The sequence below is a fragment of the Coffea arabica genome, chromosome 2c, assembly GCF_036785885.1.
Source record: "Coffea arabica cultivar ET-39 chromosome 2c, Coffea Arabica ET-39 HiFi, whole genome shotgun sequence".
Classification (NCBI taxonomy): Eukaryota; Viridiplantae; Streptophyta; class Magnoliopsida; order Gentianales; family Rubiaceae; genus Coffea; species Coffea arabica.
In genome coordinates, this window is record NC_092312.1 from 7184642 (window position 1) to 7198381 (window position 13740).

Sequence of the window (13740 nt, forward strand, 5' to 3'; positions counted from 1 at the left end):
GCCCGTGTTCAAGACGAAGAATGCACGGCTGTCCGTAACTTTTACTAAAGTATTCTTGCTCACTTTGTCAAATGTTTCTCATTCGCTCGCGATGCACACAATTTTAGAGTGTAAAATCCCAAATGAAGTGCCACCTGGATCTAGAATTCTACCCTCAGCGATGCACTGAGAGTTCTCCGCATTCGAGTCTCATTTCGTTCTCACTGGCAGAGTCACTTCGCTCACTGCTCATTTCTGTACGTAAGCGTATCCGTTTACTTTTTTTTTTTTTTTTTCATTGACAGAAAGAACACACACCTAGTTAGATTAAAATGCTCAGGAAGGACGCCGATGGAGAGAGCGTATCCCTTTACTGACTTTCCAAATTACTTCAAATCTGACACCCTAAATACGTGGCTAAACGAAAAATGAGATGTTCTCCATTATTAGACGCAACCAAGTGAAGTTTAATAACCTTGCTGCTTCCACACCTCTCTTCAACGAGGTCTGCTTGGCGAAACTTCTTATTCACATATGAATTGCAAGGATAGCGCCATAAATGTGATTTCATATTGTTTAATCATTTTACGGATGTTGTCCATAATTAATTTTTGTGTTTCTTTTCTCTTCTGTTAGTTTAAAGAAAAAGAAAACCGACAATTAGAGCGAGAAAAAGAGAGTTGAGAATGAAAAAGAAAAAAATCAAGTACATTTTCGAGATCAAAAGTTACCTTAATTGATATGATATCGCCCGGATCCTCTCTCCCTTGACGCATTAAAATAAAAAAAAAAAGTATTTCTCGTGAAAATCTCTGTCATTTACTTGCCACTTATGATAGCCATCAAATCAATATATACTTTGGTTGATATGAATTTGTTCATATGATGATTTGATATGTAGCATAAAGTCATGCCTTGCAATCATCTCTTATTCTTAAAAAATTAATAATGTGTTTCCAAATAACGGCTTCAACCAATGAATAAAATATTGCTTCTAACATGTAACGAGGAATAGTTCGGTCTATAAACCAATCCGAACCACGTGAGCTGCCTCTTTGGTTAGCTAGTCCGAGTTTCAAGTGAAGCTAGACATTTGGTCAAATATGTCATTATCCCATTCGGAGTCAAATATTGAAATTATTGAATAAGAAAGGCTAAAACACAGCCACGGAGGAACTGTGAACTGTATGCCTACCATGCATCAGCTTCTAATCATCTTTTTGTGGATTCTGAGGCGTTGACCCTCTCTAGCTTCTCTCTGGAATTTCGAAAAACCTTTCAATTTGTCTTCTATTTTTTCTGAATCTTCTTTTAGGACGGCAAGTCCAAGAATTTAGGAGTTAATATAGTACCATAAAACATATGCCCCAAAGTCGTAATATTCCACCACGCTTCCCTTCCTAATGGGTTTCTGATATTTTATTTTTACTGCCCGTCCGTCCATAAAAGATTTATCAATAGAATAAGTATCATATTCTTTATTATTTATCCGAGAGGTATTCTTGTCATGCCGTAACTCCAAAGGAATCCGATGCATTCTTTCTTGTATGGGAATTACATTGCGTACCCAGTGGAGGGTTTATCTGCATGGGTTGAAAGTCATGAATCAGTGTTGTGGTTAGTAATTGGCTTCCACAACAAACTTTGAATCCTGCAGCCATTAAAAAACATTTGACTTGGAAACACAATCCAGACTTGCGTGAATCAAAAATTATTACTTCTTATAGTAGCTAGCGACCATGCCAGTTGTGATAGCTTTGGATTATTTTAGACTGTCTTAATTATGACTCCAAAAAAAAAAAAAAAAAATTTACAGTGTCTTGGATCCCACTGAATAAACGTATAAAGAAGACGATGATATAAATCTATTAGGGTTTTCTCACTTCATACTTTCACTGAGATTCTAACTGGTAGTACTCATTAAATACAGCTGATAGCTTGCAATGGGAAATTTCTGGGAAATCCTTCCGGATGTAAAATAGTACTATTTGACCGGAAAAAGACAATTTAGACATGTGGAAATGGCAAGTTTTTCTGTGGTTGTTTCACTTGTATGCTTCTAAGATTTAAGAATTCCGCAATTAAGAATGCATCCATGGAGGAGATCATCAGAGGTTTCAATTTCATGAATAAACAAGTAAAGTCTATTATAAATCTTCTTTCCAGCAGGTTCTAGATGTAGCATCTTCTTCTACCTCGAAGTTGAGTCTTCTCTACTGCCTCAATTTCTTTTATAAATTTTTCCAAGGTTGATTCTTCACCAATTAATGTGCGCACTCCACTCCAGATTCTGGTTGCTATACACGATGCCCCCTTAAGGGTTAGCCGAAGATAGTACATATATGCATACTTGGACTGACCTTTTAACATCTCAGACAAAGACATGTTTGTTAGACAGCGAAATCAGAAACAACAAATTTTATAGCTTGAATACTAACAGTAAAACCCCCCCGGCCCCAAAATGAAAGTTGTCAAATTTTCTGGCCTTCACAGGTCAATCTCAGTCACTCTCATGTTCTATCCACCACTCATGTGGTTCTAGCTAATGAGCACTTAAGCTGCAAATTAGTTTGGAGAATTAGACCAGACTGGTATTAGCAGTCAGCCAATCCATGCCTGAGACGATCGGGACAAGTCAGAAGTCTTTTCTTTTTCTATTAGGATTTAGCACCATAACTACGCATGGATCTTTTATTTGAGTTGGTGAGTCAGAATTAGGGTGCCAGTCAACGGTCTCCCGATTCTATACTGACAGAATTTTCCCTCTTCCCCTGCATTAACACTTTCGTAATTTTCATCAAAGATTATTCTACTTCCAAGAAAGAAAGAAAGAAAGAATTGTCAAGTTGTTATGAGCCGGAGACCGAGTTAGATGTGTATTAGGGTTGGAAAATATTTTTTTCCATGAACGTAGGAGTGGGAGAAAAAAGGTGTGCCATGAAAAGACAGGAAAATGAAGACAAAAAACTGATCATTCACAACTGGAGCGCAGAATCAAAATTGGTAGGAGTTTTATCAGTCAATTCTACAGTTGGCAGAAGCTGAAGTTTGGAAAACACGAATGGAAATAAATGGCTGGAGTGGAATTCCTGATGGATTCCACCACCAAATGAAAGTCTGCCATTATTAGAACCAGACAGCTTTTGTTGTTTTTTCCCTTTTAATGTTTTTGTCGAGTAGATAGGTACGTTTCTTATCTGCGTCTCCCCTCGTGTGTTAGACCGGAAAAGCATAGAAGCTCACCCCCCGTGTCTTAGACCAGAAAAATATGAAAGCTCCTAGATCAGATAAGCACGCTACTGCACCATCTAAGAGGCCCTTTCTGATTATTAATGGTTTTGAACCCATGATTTCCGTTTAAACGTTGCCCCGTGTATTTATATGCAGGACATCTGGTTTTTCTTTCATTAAAAATTGCATGAAAATTACTGATTTAAATTGTCATATTATTGTATTATTTATGCAAGTGACCATCATATATCAAAATCCACTGCTCCAACATGGACACAATAGTTCAACCTAGCAGATTCAATAATTCAAATTCCCAAAAGAATTTTGTGAGATGATCATTTCCCCTCTCTTTTCAATTTTCTCTGCATGTAAAACTACTTTTAGAACTTGTTACTTGCGTTTGTTTGCGACTAAACTTCTAGAAAAGAGAAAATATGCCCCCGCAACCTACAGAATGGTTCCCACTCAACGATAAATCTATCCAACGATAAATCTATCCATCTTTTGTCCTTGAATTACTGGTGTCAGCACCATCTAAAGACTAAAATTTAATAGACTCTCATGGTATCATTATTACCGTTGTTGAAAATTTCCCTGGACTTTTCTTGCTGATGTTGAAATCTTTGAAGCTTTTGGTAACAAAACAACTCTTCTATGAAACAGAGGCAAGACCAAGCTAACTACGTTTGAAATTAACAGAGGGTTTTGTGAGGTGTGGACGCTAAAGGTCAGTTTCTAATTGCCAGAAAACACAGCGGACTTCTGTGCCGTGCCGCAGTTCATAACAAATTGATGGGGGAGAGCTCGAAATGGTCGAGTTCAGAATCAGAAAGAATGGATTACTAATATCAACGGAACAATATTAATGCCAAATCTAAAACTCGCATTGCACGAGAATAAAATTCATAGAAAATGGGCAATGAAGCAAAAATTAGATCAGAATCAGAAGCACATATTCAGCGATGGTGACATTAGGAAACCGCCAAAGTAGAAACAAGAATGCATCTGAAAGTATCAGTCTTCATTATCAGGCTTCCAAAAAGACCGTTTGCTTATACAGCATTAGTTTACCATGACATGAAACAAGACTAATTACTACTTGATGAGTGTGAATGGTCATTTCGATGCCTCTCCTATTTTCCTCCAAATCCCACTAATATGTCCAAAAGGGATACCAGAAAACTTGTTAGTTTATTATATCTTAGTGAATAGCATAATTTTTTTTTTTCAATTAAAACTTCTATTTCTAATTACCCCTAACAAGTTTTCTTTGATTTACATTTTACACGACCACAAATGACGGACCGGACCAATGAATTTCCTGAATCTTCATTTCGTATTTGTGAATAAGGAAGCATGCATGAGGGCAGCAGGAGGCCAAGGGGAGGACCAATGACCAAGTCTGATATCAACGACCGAAGTATGAAAACAACATATTCCTTTTTGTTTTGTACATTGCGCTGTTTTGCCATTCTGCTTGTTCATGACATGTTGGACTTGGGGCACAAATACACAGTGCGCTGTTTGGGTAGGATGGTAAGACGAGAGGGGTTGTAAAAAAAAAAAAAAAAAAAATTTAAAGTACGTCTTAACTCATGTAGATATAGTTTTATAATATCTTTACTGATCTCCACACCTTGAAACTAATACAATGTAATGATTACACCCACCAGTAAACTTTCTTAAATAAAATTGACCGTTGAATGTAATGATCTCCTCGATCATGAATTAAATTAATGAATTGCTCGACGTTGTTACGACTTTAGTATCGTAGATATATGCAAGGTAATCTATAAATAGAAGTAACCAACACGTTGTCATCTAGAATGACTGGTTTTGCATCTGAAGATTTCTTTTTTTTTTTTTTTGGTCTTTTAATTCCCTCAAAAAGTTGGAAACAAGAAAATAGAGAAGACCTGCAGCAAAGTCTGGGAAGAAGTTTCAAAATTATTTGGGCTTTTCTTCAACGAAGTTTGATCACCGGCAAAAAAGATGTCGCTACCTATTGCGGCCAGACATAGAGTTAATTAACACAAGTTTGATAACAAGGCACAGTTTAGTTGGTAAAATGCTTTGCTAAGGAAAACCAACCATACAAATGCATGTTTTAGGGCGTGCTTGATAAAATTGAAGTCTGAAATTTAAAGTTTGAAGTGTGAATCCATTAAGTTATTGAACTGCTAAATATTAAATTAAATGCATTTAAATGTATATCACATTCAGTGTTAAGTGAATAGGTTATCATTTATTTTTGGGAGCAAGTTTGGTTTAGGAATTCAGTGTCACTTAATTAATTCATATGTTCAATGTTTGGTTATTAAATACGCTTGAGCATAATAAGATCTAAATTCATAAAATTTAAATGTTGAATTGAATTATTAAACAGCTCTCCTATTCCCGGATTCGTATTTGTTGGAAATAGGAAAGGGAAAGGCCGTTTTTGTAGACCGGGAATCTTCCTACCTTTTTTTTGCGGTTGGAAATTGTTGCAGTCTAAAGCTACTAGCACCATTAAACTTCCCCTGGTGCTTCCTGGCGCTGATGTTAACCGGTCAGACCCAAACTCCGTTTACTCTTTCCAGTTTGCGGCGGAGATCATCGGACTAAGCTCTAACGCTTTCTTCTTCCTCCTCTTTTTTTTTTTGGCTGTACTTTTTGAACTTTGATCGATTAGTTAAGGAGATTTACCGCAGCTTGATCACCTTAATGTATGCATTGTTCGTCCTCTTCGTCATTATATTATTTCCTCTTAAAAGCATTTACAAAAATGACTTCTAGCTTTAATCAATTTGATTTTCCTCACATTTTAGTAAGGATCTGGAATTATATTACGACATGTGCACATAATTTCTTTTGTGCTATCATCAAGAAGAAAAGAAAGAGAGTCGTCGCTTGTATAAGCTTCGTGTCTGGAAATGGAAACCTGGTCGCAAAAATCTGCTAATTAATAGTTCCCTCCCTCCCAAGTTTCGGCTTCATCAATAGTTGACAAACAAACACTTCCAATCTAAAACCATAATCGGAATCTTGCAGTTTTCAAAAAATCCTTCGCGGTGTCCCATTGATTTTTATCTGCCTTATAATTGTCTTCACATCTTTAATTACGAGTATATATATATATAGTAATCTATGTATCAAGCAAGCAAGTCGAGTCAATCTCCCCGGAGAAGTCCACTGCTACCTCAACTAGTCAACTATTCATTTGCAACCCTCCTCGAATACCAACTGCCAACTACAGCTCCCGTTAACTATCATTGCCTTTAAATACTGCGAAGTCGCTTAGCACCTAAACCATAAACCCAAGAAAGAAGTCTGCAGGACTTGCTAGCTCCTTTCTTCCCCCTCATCCCTTCTCCTTGTTTTGCCTTTTCATCATTTGAAGAACTGATCGAAATGGCGATTATGGAAATTCCCAGAAGGGAGACAGCAGCACTGCCTGCCACTCCACGAAGAGCAATGGCAAGAATCTTCTCCCCGTCCAATTCTACCTCACCCATCTCTTCATTTTCCAGTCATTTCACTTCTCCCAAGTCTTCAAACACAACCTCTGAGCCAATGATGGATGAAAACATTGAAAAGGCTGAGGCCATGATCACAAAATGGGACGTCAAAGGCTCCACCTTCGCTAAATTCACCTCGCTCTTCCAAGAGAACAGAAAAGAAGCCAAGGACTTTGTCAACTGTGTCAAGGACTTGCGCAGAGCCATGCATTTCCTCGTTTCGGAACGAGCTAGTGCTGGCAAGCTCGTGCGAGCACAAAACCTGATGCAAATGTCTATGCAGCGCCTCGAGAAAGAGTTCTACCAAATTTTGTCAGCTAATAGGGAGTATTTGGATCCAGAATCGGTTTCTAGCCGATCCTCAACAATATCACGGTCACTGTCCGCTACTTCAGATGATGAAGATGACTACAGCTCCGACCATGAGATTCAGAGAGTTGGCGATAAGATTTCTGAAGTCGAACGGCTTTCAGTGCTAGCCATGTCTGACCTCAGGCTGATTGCCGATTGCATGATCAGCACAGGTTATGGGAAAGAGTGTCTGACAATATATAAAATCATCAGAAGGTCAATTGTTGATGAAGGACTCTACCGTCTTGGGATTGAACGATACAGTTCATCCCAGATCAACAAAATGAATCCCAGTGCTCTGGAGCATCAGACAAAATCTTGGCTGAATGGAATCAAAATTGCAGTGAAAACCCTTTTACATGGAGAAAGATTTCTGTGCGATCATGTCTTCTCTTCCTCTGAAGCAATCAGAGAATCATGTTTCGCTGATATAGCTAAAGAGGGAGCAACCAATCTGTTCAGATTTCCAGAGCTTGTTGCAAAAAGTAAAAGATGGCCGGAAAAAGTTTTCCTGCTAATGGACTTGTATGAAGCAATCTCGGACCTGTGGCCGGAGACTGAATCAATCTTCTCATTTGAATCAATCTCCTCTGTCAAATCTCAAGCTTGCTCCTCTCTCCATAAGCTCAGTGACTCAGTCAGGACACTTCTCACTGATTTTGAGTCATCAATTCAAAAGAATTCATCTAAAGTTCCTGTTCCTGGTGGAGCAATACATCCATTGACCATTTCAGTGCTGAATTATGTCTCTTCACTTGCCAACTATAGCGGAGTTCTCTCTGATATCATTGCTGGTTCTGCATCCCCAACACAGTTGCCACTTCCAGAGTCCTACTTTGAGAGTCCAACGGTCAATGAGATGCCAACTTCAGCTGTCTCTGTTCGACTTGCGTGGATCATCCTTGTCCTCCTTTGTAAACTTGATAGTAAAGCTAATTTCTATAATGACACTGCACTGTCCTATCTCTTCTTAGCTAACAATCTCCAGTTTGTTGGCAAAAAAGTCTGTGCCACATCCCTCAAGTGCCTTCTAGGGGATGACTGGACGGTGAAGCTTGACAGAAAGGTGAAATTATATGCAGCAAATTACGAACTGATGGCTTGGAATAAAGTGTTTTCATGCCTACCGGAAAAATCACAAGAAGATATGTCGCCTGATACTGTAAAGACGTATTTCAGGCAATTCAAAGCAGCCTTTGATGAGGCATACCGGAAACAAAAGTCTTGGGTGGTTCCAGATGGGAAGTTTCGAGATGATATCAAACTATCAATAAAGAGCAAACTGGTACCCGTGTATAGGGAATTCTACAACACACATATTGAAGTACTCAAGGGGGACAGGACCTTGAAATTGGTGAGGTTCTCCCCAGATAATTTAGGAAATTATCTATCAGATATACTCCAAGGAACTGCTGTACTAGAGAGTTCATCATCATCATTGTCAACCTCTCGAGCATCAAGATGGCTCCCATAATCCTTGTTGACAGAGATTAAAGCTGTATTTTTTTTTGTCCTATGTTGTTGCACTTCATGTTGAAGAAGTTAGCTTTTCTAAGTAAGACTGAATTGTTTACACACTAATGAAAGCATCTTTTGCAATCATCCAGAGGTATAGTTATAGTATGTCAACAAGATGAATAAAAGAAAATTTATTCCGGTGCCCTAATGCTTAAAAAAGGAGCACAGCCAGACTGAATTCCTACTCGTCAATATCACCTATTGTACAATAACAACATGTGCAGAGTATTTCAAATGAAGTTCTCAAGTTCCAACAATTTCTGGAAATTTACATACTTATATAAAATGAAAGCAAGTCATCATGCAGTTGCTGCACGGCAGCTGCTTTCTTCGGCTGGAACGGTAATAGATTGCCAGCCTGTGCAAATCTGAAGAACAGCTTTAAGAGAGTCTGAGGCAGGTTCCAGCGTCCATGTGGGGTAAAATTCACTGGGATGAAACATGCTTTCTTCACTACATCCTGCAACTAAGAATGCTTGAGCTCCACTCAGAAACAAGTCCCCTTCAGATCTTATCAGACCAGACTTCGCCTCCTGTTTATCCGCTGCCTAAATGATCATTACAAAATTCAAATGTTGATATGTTTGAACATGTAATTAATCACACATAAGAAGACAATGATTAAACATAGGTGGTCACCAACAGCAATAATCTGGCACATTCCCCGTTCAACTTCATACCAAAGCTTTTGACCTGGTATGTAAAAGCAGGTCACAGATGCATCCTTCTTTCTGTCATCTTAATTAAGCTCTTACATGATATGTGGGCACACCAAAGTCCCAACACCCTCATGCCCCTATTAAAAATTTTCCCCTTTTTGAGAGTTACTGACTTCAGCTAAAGGATTCCCTCCTTGTTCTTGTTGCCCAATGCCATGTTACATGTTTATAACAGTGCTCATATCCCTATTGATGACTTTGTAGCTTGTACCACAGCGAATTTTGGTCGACGTCATTCATCACCCTTGAGATAATTGATTGTCCACCTTAGCCTTTCTAATTAATGAATCTAGATTGAAATGCCAAAACTCAGTTAAGTGATTTTTCTTAACAGAACTTCTAGGTATTACCTTCACCAAACACGGAATCTCTATCCTTTAGTTTTGCCCTAAACTCACCAGTCGCCATAATATTCTGATCTCACCTAGGATCTCATTTATACTTGTTTTGTCCCTGTTGCCCAGAATCTATTCCATTGAATACATTCTTGTCATAGCTGACAAGCAAAGATTGTAAACAACGAAAATTTTGAGTTAGCAACTAAGACATGGTCATTTCATTTTCAAGCAGAAACATGAGATAAGCACATTTACAGAAAATGTCGCATTATTTTTTGTTGACTTGATTTACCAGTAGGTCAAGGTAAATAACTTAATTTCTCCTTCCAGCTGGAGGATTAATAAGATGCTAATAAACTTGACAAAAATGTATGAGCGTAGTGCAAAACAAAGTGTTGTATCAATCTTTCTTCGTTTAAGCCCATCATAAGATATAAGTTCATGAAGTACCTTCTCTGTGTAGTACTCAAAAGCTTTTTTCTTCTGCCCAGCTTCATAAATGTTGCATTGAGAATATACCTGGTAACAATTTCATTCAAGATGAAGAATGAATTTCCAAGACTTAAATTAGTCTAGAAATATTACATACTTCCGTTCTAGTCTTTAAGTAATCAAAAAAACCTTCATAAGTTCCCTAACAATCAATCCAACTATCATGACCAAAAGAAAAAGAAAAAAAAAAAAAGGCAATTTAGAGATCACTTGTGGTTCTAAACTGGCACAAACAGCATGTAGGCCCCAGTTTCAAGTGTAGTTCTACATAAAATGACTTCCCTCACAATCAATTCAAGTATCTGGGAAAAAAAGAACAATTTAGCGATTACTTGTGATTCTACACTGGCGCAAACAGCATATATGCCCCAGTTCCTGGTGTAATTGTTGTACAGATGAACTTTTCCAAATCTAACACGAGGGTGCCTTTGACGAGTCCCATCGAAAAAGCAGTGGTGAATAGTCACCCTAATACATCTATCACCAACATGAGATGGATCTGCTCCAATAAGCATTGTCTTGTCATGTTGTGTGAAGTTGCATCTACAGAATTAAAGTTCATTATCAGAATTGAATATCTCTAGAAAGCATACAACTTGAATTGGCATATAAAATGCAGTAACTATTGACCTGGAAATAGTGATGTCCGTACTTTGTCTGGTTATATCTATGAGTCCGTCATCATAATCACGAAGACTACATCGATCTATCCATATGTGCCTGGAATTCGGCTTTATCTGAATGCCATCAACATCATGCCCTCTACCGCCCTCAAACTCCAGGTTGCATATAATAATGTGCTCACATTCCTTCAGCCTCAAGCCCTTGCCGGTCAGTTTTATCCTTTGGCCACGGCCATCAACGGTTTTGTAAGATGACACGTTCAAGTATGACGAGAGATGAATGGTGCCTGAAACTGCAAAAACAATCCAAAGTGGTTCTTTTCTACGACATCCATCACGAAGTGATCCTGGACCATCATCTACAAAAAGATACCATACAAAATTTAGAGCCTAAAAACTTTCCAAATGGCACCATGATACACTGTCAGAATACCACAACATACTACAAAAAGTCAAGAGATAACCTTAGCTTTCTAACATCCTCCACTACTGTCAGTTGTAACAACTGAAATCTTGAGTATAAATGAGACACCTATCGATTCCAGTAGTATTTTTCTAACAAAATTATGCTCATACTCGTTCCCAACATGCTCCCCAACTACCTTCTTTTGCGAGTATGATATTATCCATGGATAAATGCTTTCTGAAACCTCTGTCACAGATGCAATTCAAACAGAGCCAATTTGTTTAAAAAATGCAGTATAAGACAAAATTACCTTAATCTTAGGCATCAATTAGAAATTTTTTGTAACCAAATTCTAGCTAGATGGCTCTCAAACTTCCATTGATTTTCCATTTGAAGTCTCAACCGGTACACAGACAAATATAGCCGTGTTCATATGGTTCAATTGTTTCAATCAATTTCTCCTTTTGCTCTGCCCAGAACAAAAAATATTTACAGCAAAACCACATTTAACCGAGAAGGGGTCAAACATACTAATCATATAAACACTAAAACATTGAGGTTTGATATTAAGATCCATTAACATCAGCTATTTTCTGCATTACCAAGAATTCATCGTTCGTTCCTATAAGAGAAGACAAAGTCAACCTGCCAAACTGGTGACGTAATAGACCGGACCGTGGAGGCCACCAACTGAGAACCTGCCGAAACCTTCCGCTCGACCGGCCAATGCTCTCAGGCTGGAATCTGCGTCAGCATACGGCAGCGTTGTCATGGTAGATGCAGAACCGTAACGTCGTTGCAGTTGAGCTACAAGTCGTTAAGTTTGACGAAAAAAGAACAAACGGGGCCGTTATTTTCCGGAGGAAAAGTGAAAAAAAAACTGCTTTTCCAGAGGTTTTATGGTTTTTTGTATGAGTTTGCGCACTCCTAAGTCTGGAGATACTCTCGGAGGTTGTTTTCCTTCCTATGACTAATAATCGGGCTCAATTTCTCCTGCTAAGTCCAACCCTGATTACATCTCATCAATTGTCACACCAATCCAACGAAATTTGTACACTCCGCTTGTTTTTTTTTTTTCTCTAAATAATAATATTTTACTGTCCCTGAGACAATTTACTTAAGAATATTAGCTAGGTAAGAATACCATCTTTTCCCTCTATAAGAGTTTAGAGTATTCATCGAATGGGAAAAAAAATGGCTTGACCGTTTGAATTAGCTATTTTTTAAAATATTTTAAAAAATTTTTATTGTAGCAGAGTTTTTAGAATATATTTTAAAATATTTTTAGAAAATATTTTAAAACATTTAAGAGTAGTAAAGTTTTTAAAATATATTTTAAAATATTAAAAATATTAAATTATTTTTAAGAGTATCTTTTAGAGTATTTTTAAAAAAATTTTATAGCTTTTGAAAAACAGATGTGTCTACATGTGCGCAGGGGGAGGGCTGACAAGTGACTATGATCAACTTCCATGATCCCTCCTTTAGCGGCCCTGCTTAAATTCAAAATTTTAAAAAATTTATAATAAGTATTACTCCCTTCTTAATATATATTCTATATTAATTAAACTCTTTCATAAAAAAATAAGATCGTGACAACTACAGATGAATTTTAGTTAGTTATATTGTAGTACCCACAAATTACTAAAAATTTTATTTTGTAGAGTGTGTGTATATATATATAGGACGGGTCAAGTACTCATTAATTCTTAATTCTATTATCCTAACACGTCTCGGATATAAACAGATACCCGACTTTCCGCCGAACCCCTCAAATAATGCGAATCGGGTACACTATTTCGGTCAAATAATGCGAATGAGGTACTCTATTTTTTTTGGATTGGATATCGCAAGTTTTCGAATTAATGGCTATTTTTGTCCACCCGTAATTAGCATAGTGTTTTGGTTCTGAAGTACTTGGAATAATTTTTTATTCCTTTGTATGTGCTACAACGATGAATTGATGATTAATAAAAGTTTTCATTTTGCTTAAAATAATTTTTTTTAATGGTCAATTGGTTATGGTCTAACAATAGCTGGTGACAACTGGCAAATCCATTTAACTCAAATGGTCCAAAACTCTTTTGATCTGCTACATTGTCCAATTGGGCCGGGAAACTTCATGGCCTTAATGTTTCAACAGTGCTATAAGCCTATAATCGGCGGCCCATTCGATGATCGAGACAGAAACAGACTCAGGGAAGACTGGCACTCCAGCAATTAGGAGCTTTCATTGTATTAGTGGAGATCATGACCTGCCCTTGATCTGTTATATGATCCATTGAATCAGGTCCATCCTAACAGCATTGGGCTTTGTTAAAGTCTCGCATGTGAAAAAGATCAAACAATGTACCTGCTCATTTGTTGTCTAGACTGTGGTTATCTATTGAGGGAATGTAGATTTTTGTTTTGTAAACTTTCCCAAGGATGTTGTCAACAATGCTATTGCTCATCCAATTTAAATGAAAAGCGTAAATTCTCCCAAAAAAAAAATGAAGCAATCAAGATTATTCATGGTTTATAGAATACTAGGCCGTTCGTTTCAATGATCATCCACAAAGAAATAAGACTTGTTCTTTTGTG

The 13740-nt window shown here is 37.5% G+C and overlaps 2 protein-coding genes across 2 annotated transcripts; one reads left to right on the top strand and one right to left on the bottom strand.

Moving 5' to 3' along the window:
* The first annotated feature begins 6474 nt into the window (after positions 1–6474).
* Positions 6475–8750, top strand: LOC140034975 (exocyst complex component EXO70H1-like). The gene has a single exon (XM_072073980.1). The coding sequence runs from the start codon at positions 6604–6606 to the stop codon at positions 8533–8535; it is 1932 nt and encodes a 643-aa protein (XP_071930081.1). The 5' UTR covers positions 6475–6603; the 3' UTR covers positions 8536–8750.
* Positions 8696–12178, bottom strand: LOC113725539 (probable pectate lyase 4). The gene is made up of 5 exons (XM_027248758.2): positions 11803–12178; positions 10759–11110; positions 10461–10671; positions 10087–10155; positions 8696–9127 (listed from the first exon to the last, which is right to left on the bottom strand). Exons 1-5 carry the CDS (start codon positions 11927–11929, stop codon positions 8879–8881), a joined length of 1008 nt encoding a protein of 335 aa, XP_027104559.1. The 5' UTR covers positions 11930–12178; the 3' UTR covers positions 8696–8878.
* Positions 12179–13740: the final 1562 nt, after the last annotated feature.

What these genes read in the sequence shown, in the direction of transcription:
- LOC140034975 (XM_072073980.1), top strand. Translation starts at nt 6,604, where the DNA reads ATGGCGATTATGGAAATTCCCAGAAGGGAGACAGCAGCACTGCCTGCC.
- LOC113725539 (XM_027248758.2), bottom strand. Translation starts at nt 11,929, where the DNA reads ATGACAACGCTGCCGTATGCTGACGCAGATTCCAGCCTGAGAGCATTG. An exon ending in ACGGACATCACTATTTCCAG is followed by an intron (nt 10,672 to 10,758) that starts GTCAATAGTTAC and finishes TTAATTCTGTAG; the next exon opens with ATGCAACTTCACACAACATG. An exon ending in TTGAGTACTACACAGAGAAG is followed by an intron (nt 9,128 to 10,086) that starts GTACTTCATGAA and finishes ATGATCATTTAG; the next exon opens with GCAGCGGATAAACAGGAGGC.